At 44.9% G+C, this 17,984-nt stretch overlaps 1 protein-coding gene across 1 annotated transcript in view; it reads left to right on the plus strand.

The window, feature by feature from the left end:
* The window catches only part of MKRN2 (makorin ring finger protein 2), a 382,638-nt gene that overhangs the window by 28,884 nt on the left and 335,770 nt on the right, over window positions 1–17,984 (plus strand). Inside the window, exon 2 of the mRNA XM_044076413.1 lies at window positions 17,943–17,984. This exon is cut by the window's right edge and continues 87 nt beyond it. Within this exon, the coding sequence (XP_043932348.1) occupies window positions 17,943–17,984 (42 nt within the window). The remainder of the gene's footprint in view (window positions 1–17,942) is intronic.

Consider the following 17,984-nt stretch of genomic DNA (forward strand, 5'->3'; position numbering starts at 1 on the left):
CTGTGAATCTTGAGAGAGGAGAAGAGAATCAGAAAGGAGTAAGTCAGGTGATATGTTGTGTGGTAAAGCATTAGCATTGGATTGGATGAAGTGCATTTTGAGCTGCATTCTGAATTTGGAATAAGTGTTTATTTCCTTAATGTCAACGAGAAAAGCCTGCCAAAGAGTAGGTGCCTGAGGGAACACATGTGCAGTGCTATGGAGTTTCTGCCTAGGGGTAATGAGAGTTGGTGTGACTTGTGAGTAGTGTGTATGGTTGTATGAGTTATTTCAATGAAATCTACCTGCAAGGAGAGTAAATGTGTGTAGTTGACATCGTTTATAGAGTTGGGATCCTAAAAGTAGGTTAGATCTTGTTTTATGGGTAGCCATTTGGCTTTTTCTAGGGTGATACAGTGATGCTCGCAGAGAGGTAAGTTTGTAATGAATTGGCAGATGCTGTTAGAGATGGGCTGAAGTGTTTGCAGTGTTTTTCTTGGAGGCAGAAGTAAAAATCAGGAGCCCGTATTCAAGTTGAGACTGGTAAACTCTGCCCAGAGGCTGCCCTGGCTGGTTGTGATAGAAAAAGGGAGATCTTTTTGACTTGGAAGAGGGGGAAGTTTATTTTGACTGTCATTTTGTCTTTATTGAAATTGAAATTTAGTGATGGCTCACGCCACAGTCCTAGGTATTTGAAAGTGGAGTTTGTCTCTTTAGAATGGTTGTGTAGGTCAAAGATAGCTAAAGACTCAGGAACTTGATGAATTTTCTGTGGAGCTTCAAAAAAAGCATACTTTTGGTCTTGGTGGGGTTGAGACATAGTTTATGATTTATGAGCCACTGGTGGAGCTTGACTGGAGTTGGCATTGAATGCTGATGTGAGAGTGACCTGATCAGTAAATGACCATGTCATCAGCATAGAGCATAATTGAGAGATGGGGGAGGACACAGGAAGTTTGTTAATGAATATGGAGATGTGGGGGGATGGGTCAAGAATGGATCCTTGTGAAACATGTTTGGTAATGAGTACAGATTCTGATTGGAAGGCTCCTATTTTAAACAGTTCCATTTAGGAATTCCTCTGGCAATGAGGAAGTTTTTAAACCAGGGACTGGTGCCTGAATTGATACCAGTTTTGATTAATTGAAGATGGTGAATGAGATAACATGCATTTGCCAGGTCTGTAAATAGGGCACCTGTTAGAAGGCCACTATCTGAGTTTTGCAGGATGTCACAGTTGGCTCCAAAGTGCTTTATCTAGACCAGAATCTGTGTTTGGAGGAGAGCAGAGAGCACTGCTGGATACAGAGGGAGAGTTGGGTGTAGGCTATCTTGGGTGTAGACCATCTTCTGTAGAGTTTTCTTCATTCAGAAGCTTTTTGAAGTCATGTGGGCTGTTGAGCAGTTTGCTGGCATCCCTTATAAGTGGCGGCTGCCATCTTCCTTGTCTTACTTTTAGTGTGTTGCAGCCTGGTAGAGCTTCATTGTGTCATCTGCTGAGTCAGTTTCCACAAGTAGTTAAAAGTTCTCTGATACCTTTTTCTTTGCAACTGTGACTGCTGTCTTAGTCTGTCTGTTAGCCAGCCAGTATTCCTTCTTAGACTAGTCCATCTTCTTTATCTGGTACTTTCTAGTCATCTTCATTCTTTTGATAAAACTCCTGGAGCAGTCTTGTAATAGTTAAGATCTTTACATCACGGACCAAGGGCACATTTGCAGCAATCAGAGTGTCACAACTTCTACAACACACACATCGCTATACCAGTAACTGTTGACCAGTATGATGAGAGGACATTCAGTTGATTAGGGGTGAGAGGCTGCTTTTTGCATAGTTCTAGAATGTATCCATGGCAGAAATATGTGCTGTAGTTGCTTGTTTGTTAATGTTTCCTTCAACTTTACCTAGCAGTATAGTTTGCATCTCCACTTCAGTAGTATGTGTTTTCTTCCAGAAAATTTCCCCAGAAACACTTTCTGTCTCTCTGGTACCTTTTGCTCTGTTTTTTTTTTTTTTTTTTTTGGGGGGGGGGGGGGGGACAAAGTTTGATATGTCCAAATATTTTACCCACTGCATAGACTTCACAAAGTAAAATGTAATGTGTAGATGCGTGAGCACTCACAAATGTGCTTTCCACAATTATTATTTCTGCCCCCATTTTCCTCCACTAACCTAGCAGGACCTCATTTTAAGTAAATTTAAAGTTTATAATTTTATGCATTGGTTCTTAATGTGAGTTCTTGTAAGTGTAATCCCTTGTTTTAGTGGAGGTCAGTAAATAGGGATGCTGCCGGTACTGATGACTCTTAGCCCTATCATAGGGACATCATGCACCTGTCAAAGGGATGTATGGCTGCCCTGAGAACTGGAACTTAGTTTTCTCTCTTTTTTTAAGAGCCATGTGAAGGGATAAAGCCACGTGAAGGGATAAAGAATGAGGAGCCTAAATGTCTTCATCCACTTTAAAAGGTGCTCTGGAAGATCAGCTGTTATAATGAGTATTTGCTTATCTATTATATAGTGTATGTGTTGAGGCTAGAGTTGTATAGGATTGTGCTTGCTAACGCCATGAATGCATAAGTAGAAGGCACATATTGCCAGTTACTAGGAGAACATACACTGGCAGAAAAAACAGACTAGTGAGTGGAATGTCAGAGTAATCACACTACTGCAAAAGTGTAAGAGCTGCAAAAGTGTAAGAGCTGCAAAAGTGTAAGAGCTGCAAAAGTGTTAGAGCTGCAAAAGTGTTAGAGCTGCTTTTGTGTGACCACCTTTCACAACGGAATGTATCTACTCATCTCATGCTGTAGCAATAATGGGGGTATTTGGAAAGATGTGTTATGCTTCAGTGCATTATTAAGTAATGCAAATGGGTCATTGCAAAGCAGCTGTATGCTGATGAGCTGTGTATGAGGTGCAGCATAGTGATGGCCTACTGGGGAATGGCCTGCATAGGAAAATATTGCAGCCACCTTGCTACTGAAGTGATCATGCTGTTAAGTAGTTACAGGTTGGGAGGGCTGGTGCTGTGTACATTCACACATATAACAGAACTTCATGGCTGCAACATGGGCATTATGAGCAGAATCCAGAGGGTCAGTACAACAAAGTGCCATCTCAATTTATTTTTTAAATGAGAGAGAAAGGGCGAGATACGAAAGCCATAAGTGGACCAAGAGTAAGCAGAGGAACCTGAGGGGGAGGATGGGTGGGGGAAGAAGGATGTTTTTTTTTTTGTCAGCAAAGGAAGGTATTGGCAAGTAGCATCCAGGGGTAGGAAGGTGGACATAGAGAAGGTAGCACGGGTAGACAGACAAGCATACAGTGCAGACAGATTCAGGAAAGATGCATTCACAAAAGGAGATGGCAAGAGTAGAGAAGTAAGGACAGAGGGTGAGTAAGTGGTGATGGGGAAGATTGAACTGCAAACAGTGTGTGATGGGTAACACACAAGTAAGTGGAGCACCATGATGGGGGATGAGGCAGTGTACTGAGGGCCTGCTTAAGCTCCATGGCTGACATCCTAGATCTCTGGCCCAGTGGACGAAACCAAATGGCTGTTTGACATTGTCAAATACACAGGGAGATGCTCCAAGATCTGACTGTGACTGTTCAGCTGCAGACCCACCTTGGTTGCAACAAGCCACCTTAACTACCACTGGAAATCCCAGGGAAAATCCTTGAGGCCACTCTTGGCGGAGGCTCCACCCCCTCTCAGGAGAAGTGGCCAGGGAGGCCACTTTCAAGTGCTCTGGTAACTTTCCACAGGGTGACCTTATCTCTCCGTAAATAGATAGGCTTGTCAATCACTGGCAGATATGTTTGCTAGTGGAGGCTTAGGTGGCTGATTTCTCACAATATCCTACACCATAGCTCTCATTGTAGAAAGACATAAAACAAAAAGAGAAACAAATAAAAGTACTTCACATGTGTGACACTTCATTATCGATCAGTAACCATTTTAAACTCTAGATAACTACTTACTACTCTTCCCTCGCCTTCTGAAGAGCATATCCCTTCTCCTTAGGCAGCCCTTTCAACTTAATTCAGTCTTCTACCATTGTAAGATAAAATTTGTTCCTGCCATAAGAAAGCAGGGACAGCAAAAAATAATGGTCAGAAAGTGCACTACAAAACCATGTATACAGTGCTGCCTTTGTCTACTTAACCTCTGTCTCCCATTGCTGAAGCAGGGCAGTATGGCACCTCCACTGGTTGCTATACTAGTGCCTGCACTATTCACCAGTGATATGACTCCATGCCCTGACAAGTTGGTGCCAGGCATCAGTTTTATATATTGCCAAGCAATTGCTCCATTTAATCCCTGTGTGGCAAGAAGAGAAAGGGCTTAGCCTCCTGGCCACAGCAGGCAAGAGCTGTTCTGAAACCAGCACCTGAAGATGCCATGTTCACTCTGCAGGTCAGAATTAAAGAGAAAATGGTAGCCCCATGCATATGGTTGCATGTTATGGACACCACATGAAGCATATCATAGGACAGGAAGGGTGTACAATGGAAAGAATCACTAAAATGGACAGGCAGTATGTGACACGCTTCACAGCATTCATGCATAAGCATACTGTGCACATGACCTCTCAGCCTGGGAGCACTGATTGTGACGCATAATGTGTCATGTTATAGCAGACTCAGATTCAAGGACAGTCTCGCTACAGCACCTCATTAATGTTATCACTATGTTGCAAAGCCTATTTTAACTTTATTGAAAAGCACCATTCACCTTGCTGCAGGAGACTGTTGCCACAGTCAACTTAGGAAAAAGAATACTGTGGATAGTGATTTGTGCTGTCATATAAGGATACTGACAGTGGTCAAGACAATTGATAGTGACCCTCATGGTGCAGAATGCATACAAGGGTGCATATCGATAGTAGGTACAGATGGAATAGCTAAGTGTATAAGGTGGCAATGCATAATGGCATGACAAGTGACTGTTTTGCTGGGAGGGTCACATGGGCAGAACAATGTACTGCCCTTCTATGGGAGCTCACTTTCAAACCATGACAAGGTATTTTGCTACTGTGACATGGACAGATGGATCACTTTGACAGAGAATAGAGTGCAGTGGCATGACATGCTACGGGAGGATATGAGGCCTGTTGTACATAGGTCCTGCCACATGCTGTCAACACAATGCTGCAAAGAACTGGCAGTGATACATGCCCATTTCTGCTGTCAGTATGGCACTTGGGTATGGTTAGTAACAGAACATTAGGCAGGTCCGTGGCCACCTCTTGGAGGCAGAGTGATATTGTTAAGACATTGGTCTGCCAGGGACAGTCATGCATGCACATATACTGATCCATATGTGTAACCTACAGGTCCACATGCTTTGTCATTGGACCAAGAAAACATTAGTTTCTGGAAAAGATCACCACACCAGAGACAGAGGTGCCACTGCAGGCCTTAAACACACACATTCATCATGCTTTTTACATAGAAGGATCAAGCAGAAAATGCTTTCTGGGACCACTTATGGCAGGGAGTGATGCAGGACATCAGTGCTGTAGATGGCCATAATAGAAACGTAGTAAAGGTGTGTTTACAGGGTCACTGATGTGATACTGAATGCCAAGGCCAAGGCACAGGATTTTGCCAGGGTCAGGTTCACCACAGAAGACAGACCACCAACACAGTAGCATCTTGCAGAGGTGGAGAAGTTCCAGGTAAAACCTGTCTGGGGCAGGTGAGAGAACCCTTGTACTTGGCAGTGTCTTGGATGTGGAAGCTGGGCTAGTGATGAATGCCCAAGTGTCTGTAGGGGATGCACCAGGTTAGTACTAGCATGTTCTGTTGTTGCTGTACACTAACCCACAGGTGTGAATGCATGATTCATTTTGGCAGAAAGCATATGCATATCTATTCCCCAGATACCTTGGGACCACATCCTATACATGGTATGAACAAGTCCATATGGTATGCAGATAATTGACATTTAGAAGTGTGTGCCAATTTTTGTGGGAGTGATGCACACATTCCAGCATTGCTACTGGTATGTTATCTTCACCCCTTCATGATTTCCACTAGTGAATGATCCAGCACAACAGGTCATCACATGCCTGACGTTGGCAAGTCACTCAGGTTGGAAAAGCTAGCACCATGCATATGGCACAGTCCAGTGAGGCAGAGGCAGTATCAAAAACACTAACATTAGAGAGCAAGCAGAAATCCATATATGAGTTTGAGGGGCAGGATGAACCTATGACATTATCTGTGTTTAACATGGTTAGGACATTCAGCGCAAGTCCCTCCTCTAAGCTGCATATGATTTACCACCACAAATAGCATCTGTGACTGCACAGTCTCTAAGGTGTGCACACCTACCAGAGGGAAGAAGCATGTAGGTAGCCATCACAATTGTGACCTGAGGATATTTCCTGACCTGGTTGTCATCCACCAGCAGATGCATAGGTCAGTGATCCAGGCACAGATGGCCTCAGTGCACACAGTATCAGAGATGTTGAGTGTGCTGTGTGTCTTACACAAGGAAATGCAACCACTTCAGTGACTGTGGGGCATCTTGTACTGTTTGCAAGTGATGTAACATGTAGGGATCTGGAACAGGTATGCCTGCTGAGAGCAGTAGTGGTCCACTTGGCATGCATTGGTACAACAACAATGATACTGGCAAATGGCCACCATGGGTATGCAAGGCACTGGAATCAGTCACAAGCCAAGCATACCAAGATGACCCACCCTGTTCTGGAAACTGCATTACTGTCACCTCTGATCATGGCTGCCTCCACTCCTAAGCATGAGCACTCCCTTCATGGTGGCTAAATCTGTTGTGGCTCCACTGTTGGGACACCCCATCAGTCCAGTCACCCTTTGTCTCACTGTTCCATGTCATCCCTATCCCCTGTTGGCCTCCTGAGTGCAACACGTAGCCATGGCCATTTGCAAGGTCATGGACACTGTCCATGTGTTGCTATCCTAAACTGGGATTTCTGTACATGATGATGCCTCCAGTCCAGTTATTGCAGGGCCAAATAGTACACCAAGCTAACATTCATATCAGGAACCCCAGCCTTACACTGGAGGGTGTGATTCCTGACTCTGCCAACCTGTGTCACTACCATATTCACATGTCATAAACCTTACACCTTTGCTAACATTGCTGTATCCCGTCGGTGTGCAAGGTAATATCTGATGCACAGGCTGGATGTATTAATGCATGCATCAGTTTTATTCTGTGTTGCCCATGTCATGGCCCACATATGGGGAAAAAGGCACCACATCTTCTCCAGTAATGCTGTGTATTGCTCCTACCTCTGCCTCACAGGAAGTACCTCTGCAACTCGTTCCTCTGACAACTCCATACTTCTCTGTTGTCACAGATCTGTCAGGTAGTTCAGCAGTGTTCCCATGTTATATATGTTTTCGTACCACTATATTGCATAATGTGGTGCAGATCACAAATATCTTATTGTAGGTCATGAGTGCAAGTTGCAGTGTTCTACTAGATGTATCTAGATAGCAGAAATGAGCCTTCATCATTCCAAACACATGCAGAGCTATGTTCCATGTTTGCAATAGTGTGGTGGTGTAAGCTGTCTCTGACATGGTCTGGGGAGTTGCATATCGGAGGTTTTCATTCAAGATTCCAGGGTTTATACCACATCACCTGCTGTACAGCAGTGGACACCATTGTAAGTGGCCTTTTGGCTTTCCTTTGGAACAGAATATCCAGGACTCTATGGCTGCCAGGGTTTTGACAGTACCAGCTAGACTACTTTGGATAGCCACCCAACAAGATGTGCTGTTAGAGGTTGCATGTGTGCCAGATGTGGGAAACCTGGGAGCTTTCTTGGATGGCACACAGACTTATTGCATACCACCTGGCAGCTGATTTATTGAAAGGGTTGGTGTCAGTAAGTAGAATCTCAGAGTTCTCTCTCCCAATCCGCACATGATAGTTTCGCTCCATTATCTTCATTGGGTCAGTCTGGAGTAACTCCAGAGTCAGGCGTGTACTTGAAGTGTTCAGATCCAAGGGTGCAGACTCCAGGCGGCTAGCTTCAGTCTCTGCCTTCTGTGTAGTAGAAAGGATGCTGTCTGAGCTGGAGAAAGAGTGGTCAGTGCCAACTTGCATTCCTCCCCTGTTGTCTGTGCCTGTGGACTTGCTCCAGGACAGCCCACTTCAGCCCCCTGCCTCTTCCTCCTCTGCTGCAGTTTCCCCAATGTGGGATGGTCATGGCAAAAGATGGTGCAAGAGGAAGCACCTGGATTTCACAGAGGAATCTTTCCCTGATGATTCTGACCTTGAGGAATGAGAGGGGTTCCCAAAATTCTCCCAGCAAAGATGCCTCTCTTGGTGATTTCTGGAGCAGATTCGCCAGAGACTGGACATCCAAAGCCCTCTCTCCAGAGGAGTCTATTTTTCAGGGCTTTCAAGGTGAGCCTCTCCACATCCTTGGTGGTTCCCCCTCTGGACGTGCTTATTGACTTAGTGTCTCGGACGGCCTGGAGAGAGAGTGATAGTGGTACCACTACCTAAAAAGCTCAAGAAGATCTTGGCCCCTCCCAAGGATTGACGACATTGGAGTAAGGATCCTACTGTTTATGCCACTGTGTTGGCAGCAGCCACCAAGAAGAACATGTCTGAAGAACGTTCATTGGTCCATCCCTCCAACGGAGAATCTAGGGTGTTGGACCAGTAAGGGAAGTACTTCTGCACAACAGGGACCTTTGGGATGTGAGAGTTAAATTACCTGGCTCATTTGACAAGGCTTTAACAAGACATCATGTCTGAAGTGTCAAGTGGTTAAGGCTCAACAAGTGCCAGATTCTCAGAAGCCCCTGGAGACGCAGTTGTCCACACTGCAGTCCTTTTCCAACATGTCCGTTCCATTGCTGGAACCTGTGTCTAACAGAACTCTTTTCAAACTATCTGGAAATATACAGAGCTAAGTATAATTTTTGGTTCTTCAGAATTGTGTACTGTAAATTGTTGCTGGACTAATTTTATTCAGAGTTGTGCACTGTTATTTTTGATTCACTGTATAGTTTTTCAGATCTCTGCTGTTTTGTCCCACCCACCCTCCCTATCTCTGGTTTGTTTAAATTTGGTGGCTTTTGCAGTTGCCCGCCCCACTGTAGATTTGATCTGGGACACCCCTCCCATCCCATCTCTTACCACATTCTACCTAATGCACCGCACTTGTTTTTAGTCATTTTTAATTTAATTGCATTTTTTAAACTGTGTTTGGTCTAATATTGCTGCATACTCGTGTGCTAGCTTGAACTGCATTTGAATTGTTTTTACTGCTGTTTTAGCTACTTTTCTGTAAAAAAAACTGTAAGCCTGTTTCCTACCTTTCCTCTAACTTGTGTAGTCCAGTTACAGATTTGCTGTATCCAGGACTGTATGTAAGCTTCTGAGCCCCCAAGCCTTTCTGTGTTGGAGGGAAGCCTTTTAGCTGGTCAGTGGGAGTGGTAAGCACTAGGTAACCCGTCTACCACATAAGGAGTGGTTCTGGCCCAGAAATTGTAGTCATTTGCCTTCTGGGCAATCTTTTCCATCTCTTTCAACTTTCTGATGTGAAAGCCTGCATTTGCACTTGTTTCTTTTCTGTAACTAGTCTAGTGCAGATACAGATTCTTAGTTTTAACACTTGAATTTTCTTATTTGTGCTCAGCACTTGTTCAGAAATTGTTGTAAGCGCTAAATAAGCTACTAATTACTATAGCACTAAACCTTCTTCATTACCTAGAAGGAAACAGTTTTTGCACTTTCTCACTTGCTTAGAGAAAAACAGCTTTTGTATTCACTTTCCTCACTTATCTAGTTTTTTTTATTCAGGCATGTCCAAGGGTCAGCTCCCAGTGTTCTCTTCTGTCTATCTGATGAATTTGGACATCTTGGGGCAATGTAGAACTTGCCTCATGTACACAGACAACCCTCTCCTCCTACCACCCAACACTACAACCTGTGAGAGATGCACTTATCTAGCCAAACTGGAGATAAAGCTCTCTCCAACCAAGACTGAACTTGACATTCAAGAGGAGAAGGTAAACACTTGCACCACACCACAATTATCACATAGTGTCACTAAATCTACATCACCAAAATCCACACATAGAAACACAAAAACATTTGCGGAGGCTCTCAGTAATAATCTGCCCAAGCAACAGAGACCTCCAAAGCAGAAACACAAGCAACATCCACCCCTCAACACAACCCAAATAACACATAGCCTACAGACTGTGTGCCACTCAACCACAGCCAATACGGCAAAACAACGTATCCAACACACTAGTCATATGTCACTCTATAGTCAGGCACACTGATGTCCCACTCATCAGGCTAAACAAGGAGAAAGTTATTGTCAGCTGCCTGTCGGGTGCCAGGATCGCCACATAACTCACGCACTCGGGTCACTCCACAACAAGTACAAATATGACATCATTGTCCATGTTGGTGTGAACGACCGGAGACCTACTTCCCTGGACTACATGAAAAGAGACATGGAAGAGCTCAACGATCTTGTAGCCCAGGCAGGTATGACCCTAGCCCTGAATAGCATTCTGCCATCACCCAGAATGATACCGCAGTACAAGGACAAAATGATTGACTTCAACAATTGGCTGAGCTTCTGATGTCATTCTAGGGGTATCCAGTATCTGTCTGCTTGGGATGACATGGTCAACAGGCCACGATGCTTTGCCAGAGATGGCCTGCACCTGTCGCCCCTGGGATTCCAGATACTGGCTAAGGCTCTTGCCTCCCCTATAGTGCCTTTTTTAGGCAAGGTTCAAATGACAAATTCACCACTGTAACAGGAACAGGCAAGCAAAAACTGAGGGTAATGCTACCCAGTGCTAGAAGTCTAAATCTCAAAATGCACTCACTCGAGGCACTCCTTAAAATGGAGAACATTGATGTCTGTGCAGTGACTGAGACCTGGTTCAAGGCTCCGGAGAGCACCCCTGCACTACCAGGCTATAACTCGTACCACACTTTTCGGCCATGTAACCTGGACCGGAACACCAAAGGCGGAGGTGTATCCATATTCATTAAGGATATCCACACCTCCAGGCTAGTTGCTCAGCGTAATGCATCCGAGGTTATCAAAGTGCAGCTAACTCTGGACAAAACTGCAATCCAAATGTTAGCTTGCTACAGATCCCCCACCATGCCCCAAGATTCCAACTCTTCTTTTCTTCATGTACTGGAAAATATTAGGGTTCAACCAAACACCCTAATAATTGGTGATTTCAACTACCCCACCATTAACTGGGAAAACTACTAGTTTACCAACTCCTTCACACAACGCTTTCTGGAATTCATAAACTCCAATGCCCCGGATCAACTTATCCACAGACCTAGTCATTACCAACATAAGTGACCAGTGTTCCACACCTGAAGTCAACTCCTTGTTAGTCCGATCCAACCCTAAGCTAATCACCCTTGATATCCACATCCCACCCCCCATTAAGGAAACCACTGTAAAAAAATTTCTCCAAAGCCAACTTCATGCTTCTCAAGACAGAAGTGGTCAACTTCATGACACCCATGCAGATGAACAATACAGTTACGACTGCTGAATCCTACACAAATGCACTCTATAAGCACTTACACGAGTGCATGGATTGTGCTATCCCAAACAGAACCAAGACGCTATCCTCCAAAAAAAGGAAGACAAACTGGTGGTCCCCTGCCATAAACAAACTGTACTACAGAAGGAAGAAATTGTTGCAAAAGAGAGTAAAATCCCATGAGTGGAGGAGCTCCTGGTCAGCCTCCGTAAGAAGCTGAGATCCCTTATAAGATCTTCCAAAGCTAGCTATGAAAACAAAATCACCACTGATTCTAAGGACCACCACAAAGCATTCTATAGCTATGTCAAGAATCTCAGTGGCAACACCCAGATCTGCTCTGAGTTACAGCACAACGGCAAGAAAATTACAGAACCAACTGATATTGCCAACATTTTGGCAGATGGGTTCAGTGCTAACTTTACCCCCCACCCCCACCCCCTAAAGGGCCCATATCTATACAGGAAGAATGCAGAGTCCCTGTAATCACAAGTATGCAGGTAAAAGCTGCACTCTCTAAAGCCAAAAACACAACATCCATGGGACTGGACAACATCCCAGGCTGCATTTTACATGAACTTCAGAATGAACTGGATCCCTACCTAAGCACTATGTTCAGTCATAGCCTTACATCAGGCTTTGTGCCCCACTGAATGGCATACAGCAACAGTTATCCTGGGAACTATCTCCCTATTAGCCTGACGAGCCTGGTCTGCAAGGCCATGGAACTTATCATGGAACTCATAAACAAAGACATTGGTAACCTCCAAACTCTGGATCCCACCCAGTTCGGGTTTGTGAAAGGCAGATCATGCCTCCTGAACCTGATCGACTTCTTTGAGGCAGTCACCAAAGCCGTAGATGAGGGTAAGGTGGTTCACACAGCCTATCTTGACCTTGCCAAGGTTTTCCCCCATTCTGGAATTATAGCTAAGCTCACTAAACTAGGTATAAATCCCTACGTCACAAGATGGGTTGCCAACCGGCTCACTGACAGAGCCCACACTGTAAAAGTTGCACACTCCAAATCTGACCTAAAACCAGTGACAAGTGGAGTACCACAGGGTTCAGTCCTGGGACCTCTCCTGTTTGGTATCTACTTCTCTGAAGTACAGGATAACACAGAAGGCCTCTGGCTAACGAAATTCGCAGATGACTGCAAACTAGGAGCCATAGTAGAGTCCCCAAATGATGCGGAAATCCTACAGAAGGGCCTCACTGAGACAGATGCCTGGTGTCAGAGCCATGGCCTCAAGCTCAGTGCCAAAAAGTGCATTGTCATCCTTTTTGGTAAAAACTCTGAACTACTACACAGACAGCAGTCTTCTTAACACCAGATGTGTGATAAGAGACCTTTGGACCCAGGTGGACAGTAGTCTGTCCTTTGATAATCACATCACCGCAATAGTCAGGAAGTCCTAGGTGGCACACCTCATCATAAAAGGGTTCTCATCCAGGAAAAAAGAGGTCATTGTTCCCCTCTACTCGACACTCATTAAACCCATTATAGAGTACAACGCCCCTTTTGGAATGTACCTCACAAGATATCTGCAGCAGCTGGAAAGGCCACAGAAGTACCTCACAAAGAGGATTATTGGCTTCAAACAGATGTCCTACACTGACCGTTTCAAAAAACTCCAGCTTTACTCCGTAGCATATCGCCTACTCCGAGGTGATCTCTACCTAACATATAAAGCTATGTCAAACCCAGAGCTGTTGGACATGCTACACCTAAAGAAATCCCAATCCCTCCGAGCTACATGGTCTAGGGACCTAAACCTTGTCACCACAATAAACAAGACATGCTGGAGGGATAGATTCCTGTCCCAGAGACTTACCATACTCTGGAACAGGCTACCCATCTATGTCAAGCAAAGTTCTTCATTTGCACTCTTCAAGAAAAATCTTGATGAGTGGATGGGAAATAGGAAATACACCCTGGGGATCACTTCTGTGTCTCTGCTCGACAGTGGCACAGGAAAATAACTTTCTTGGGTAGCGTAATCCAGGGAACCTTGTTGGCTAGACTTATGTAGGCCCTCAGGCCGATAGCCTAGTACCTACCTAGGAACCTATGTCCATTCACCAGCTGTCCAAAGCAGCCGATGGCCCTTCCGAAGCTGCTGTTGCCAGCATTACCATGCAATGCCACAACTTGGATGAAGTTGTGCAACTTTGTAGACTGCTTCAAGGCATTCTTTATTAATGCCCCTTTTGATGTCTCTTCGCTGTCTGCGTCTAAGATTAAGACACATTGACCAGGAGTGAGCAAGATGGAAAGACGCTACCTGAATTCGTTTTTCCACCCTTCTTTGGACCTTCTTTAGGAATCGGAAGAGGGCAAGCATCTGTTTGTTTAGAAAGCATAGCAGTCTTTTTTCTGGATGCTTATGTGCAGAGGTCCCCCTTGTTCCCCCCCACCTGTACCATAACCAGAATGGACATTGCTTATGTGGCAGGTGGTCAGCAAAAAGAGGGCTTCCATGGATTCTTTTCGAGGCGGCCCTTTCAGCTTTCCAGAAGGGTTGCCTGGCTGTTCTGCTCTGAAAGTAGTCAGGAATCACTTGACTCTACACCTGGAAGCTCAGGAGGCCATTACTTTGGACACATGGGTTTTAACAGTCATATACAGAGGTTACACAATTTATTAACACCAAAAGAAAATATCAAACACCTTCTGGACATACCACCCCACCAGAGAAAGGATGCAGCTTATCTGTTAAATTGAGTCATTCAAGAGGCCCCACCAGACCAGTGCGGATCCAGGGTCTGTTCTTGGTTCCAAAGAAGAACAAGTACCTCAGACTAGTCTGGATGGTTGTGGTGCTGTACATTCTACCCCTTTCGAGGAAGGATGAATGGATGTGCTTGATCGATCTCAAGGGTGCCTGTTAGCATATAAAGGTAGCAAAGTGGTCCAGGAGATGTCTGCACTTCCAGAATCATCATCAGTTCAGAGCAGTGCCCTTTCGCTTCATCACCACTCTCTAGGTATTCACCAAGGTCATGGCAGGCTGGCTCAAGCTGCAAGGTTTCCAGGTCTTTCCTTACTCTGAACAATTGGCTTCTCACCACCTCATGGAGGACATCTGTAGTTAGGGCCAGGGATTCCTTACTCCATTTGTATCTTTCCTTGGGAATCGCCATAAGCCATTACAAATTCAGGCTTCAGCCAATTCAGATGTTGGAGTTCATAGGCTGTCAGTCAGACACAGTATCTCAAATTGCAAGACTTCCAGCACACAGTGTCTGCCCTTCCTACTCAGGCTAGTGTCATACGGTCTCACAGAAAGATGCTGGCTTCCCTAGTTCTCAGATACTTGGGTCACAAAGCTACAGCATTTGCTTAGTCCCCCTGTTGAGGTACCATATATGGATACTGCAGTGGACAATGGCAGTGCAATGGTCCTACTTAACCACTTCATGGATTTTTCCCTTCATTTTAATGGGAATCTGTCAGTCAAATCAAGTGGTGGTTGGAGTCTCCTGTGCTGTCGGCCAGGAGACCATTTGTTCTTCTTATTCTGCAGGACATACTCACAACGGAGTCTCCTGTGCTGTCTGTCAGGAGAACATTTGTTCTTCTTATCCCGCAGGACACACACACACACACACACACACACACACACACACACACACACACACACACACACACACCAAATGCCTCCCTTCTCAGTTGGGGAAGCATTTCGAAGGGAGACAGTTCAAGGGACTTGGTCTATGCTCAAGGCTAGTCTTCACATCATTGTCTTGGAGATGAGAGCAGTCCGCCTTGCGTTGCAAGCTTTTCAGGACATCCTCCACAAGGGTGTGATTTCAGTGCAGATAAACAATATGTTGGTGGTTTGGTATCTGAACAAACTGGGAAACCATGTCCGAACTTCTTTGTTGGCAGGCCATGATAGTTTGGCCATGGGTGATTTCATCTCAATGGTTTCTGGTGGCAAAGTGCATCCCAGGGAAATCCAACATTTTAGTGAACAGTCTGAGCAGAAACATCCTTCTTGCTCATGAGTGCTCCCCAAATCTGAGAGTAGCAGCTAGGATCTTCCTACATTGAGGCACTCTGTTTGCTTTCACAGCCTACACTAAGCGCAACAGTTATTACACCTTAGTTCCTCCGCAGAGACGGTCCTCCAGGAACATTCTCCTGTATGCTTGTCTTCCCATTCCTCTAGTAACATTTTTCCAGAAGACTGTCCATTGTAGAACAACTGTGATCCCCATTGCTCCATTTTGGCCCTGTCATGTGTGGTTCCATCTTCAGCCTCTTTGGCAGCACCCTTTCTTGGGTTCTGGATATGATTTCTCACCCAGCTGGCTTGGACCCACCGAACCTCCAAACTCTCAAACTAGCAACATGGTTTCTCTCTTTCCCTTGATGGCCAGAGATCCCAAGCTTTCGGAGAGAATGGCTCACATTTTGTCCTTCCCAAAAGCCATCTACTGACAAGGTCTGTGCTAGCAAGTGGAAACAATTCACCTTTTGGGCATCTTCTAAAAGTTTGGATCACTTTTCAGCACCTTTGGAAACTATACTTGATTTTCTTGATAACCTGTTTCATCTGGATCTAGTTATTCCACTGTTAAAGTTTAGTTGGCTGCTATTTCCAGCTTTCATATTGGCAGAGATGGTACTCCTGTAGCAGCATTGAAGATGTCCAAGACCTTTTTCAGAGGAGTGTTCTTATTGCGATTTCCTAACTGAAATTTTGTTCCTCCTTGGGATTTACCATTTATGCTGCACATTCTTGCTGGACCTTTTTTTGAGCCTTCAGCGAACGTTTCTTTGAAGTTGTTGCTTTTGAAAACTCTTCCTGGTAGCTGTTATATCGGCTAGGCATGTTTCAACTGTAGGCCTTATGCTCTGTCTAGATCTAGAGGCTCCTTTGGTTCTACCGTATTGTGGAACATGCTCTCTTAGGACCGCCATGGGGTGAAACGTGCCTGGGGATTCTGTCCCACAGGTTGAACCCAGACAGAAAAGACAACCTCTAATACAGAAGGTATGTACTTACCATAGCTATAAGTCTGTGTTGTCTGTGTTGTCTGTTTTTCCATCTGGGTCAACCATCCCGCTTTCCTTTCCTCCTTCTGTGTTGTTGTTTTTTTTTTTCCTGGACATTGGACAAGCATTGGACTATGATGTTTGCAGATGACATTGTGATCTGTAGTGAGAGTAGGGACCAGGTTGAGGAGACCCTGGAGAGGTGGAGATATGCTCTAGAGAGGAGAGGAATGAAGGTCAGCAGGGCTAAGACAGAATATATGTGTGTAAATGAGAGGGAGGGTAGAGGAATGGTGAGGATGCAGGGAGTAGAGTTGGTAAAGGTGGATGAGTTTAAGTACTTGGGATCAGCGGATTAGTGGTTCAGAGTAATGGTGAGTGTGGAAAAGAGGTGAAGAAGAGAGTACAGGCAGGGTGGAATGGGTGGAGAAGAGTGTCGAGAGTGATTTGTGACAGACAGGTATGAGTAAGAGTGAAAGGGAAGGTCTACAAGCGGATAGTGAGACCAGATATGTTATATGGGTTGGAGACAGTGGCATTGACAAAAAGGCAGGAGTCCGAGCTGGAAGTGGCAGAGTTAAGATTTGCAGTGGGTGTGACTAGGATGGACAGGATTAGGAATCGGTATATTAGAGGGTCAGCTCAGGTTGGACAGTTTGGAGACAAAGCAAGAGAGGCGAGATTGCGTTGGTTTGGACATGTTCTGAGGAGGGATGCTGGGTATATTGGGAAAAGGATGCGAAGGATGGAGCTGCCAGGTAAGAGGAAAAGAGGAAGGCCTAAGATAAGGTTTATGGATGTGCTGAGAGAGGACATTCTGGCGGTTGGTGTGACAGAGCAAGATGCAGAGGACAGGAAGAAATGGAAACAGATGATCTGCTGTGGCGACCCCTAACGGTAACAGCCGAAAGAAGATGATGACATTGGACAAGCAAATTGTTGAGGCTTCTCTGTATCCCTGTCCTCCTTTTGGGGCCTGTGGTTTGTGGTCTTAGAGTTAACAGTTGGGGTTTTTTATAGAGGCGCAAACTCTATCTGCGTTTACTCTGTAGAGAGCATGGTACTATAGGTAGAGGAGATGGAAAATGGGAGCTGAAGTCTTTTGAAATAGCCCATCTTAGATCCGAGTCTGATCCAATAACCCATAGATAGATCCATGTTGTCTATTTCTGTCTGGTTCAGTTGTTATGGTAAGTACATAACATTTGTTTCTTTGCTTTCCTTGATATTTTAGACTTCAACAAAGTGTTGCTTTATCTGATTATGTTGTGGTTTTAAAGAATGTCTTGTCGCTGCCTCAAGGCAGTGAGCATATGTGTTGTGTTATTGTATCTTGACCACTGTTTATATTACTGAACAAGTGTCAATCGCATAGTTAAATACTTTTTTCAACCTGTACAGATATTTTATGCATGGGGTCTGCCGTGAAGGGAGCAGGTGTTT

The sequence above is a fragment of the Protopterus annectens genome, chromosome 7.part0 (genome assembly GCF_019279795.1).
Source record: "Protopterus annectens isolate FY-2018-M chromosome 7.part0, PAN1.0, whole genome shotgun sequence".
NCBI classification, from domain to species: domain Eukaryota; kingdom Metazoa; phylum Chordata; order Ceratodontiformes; family Protopteridae; genus Protopterus; species Protopterus annectens.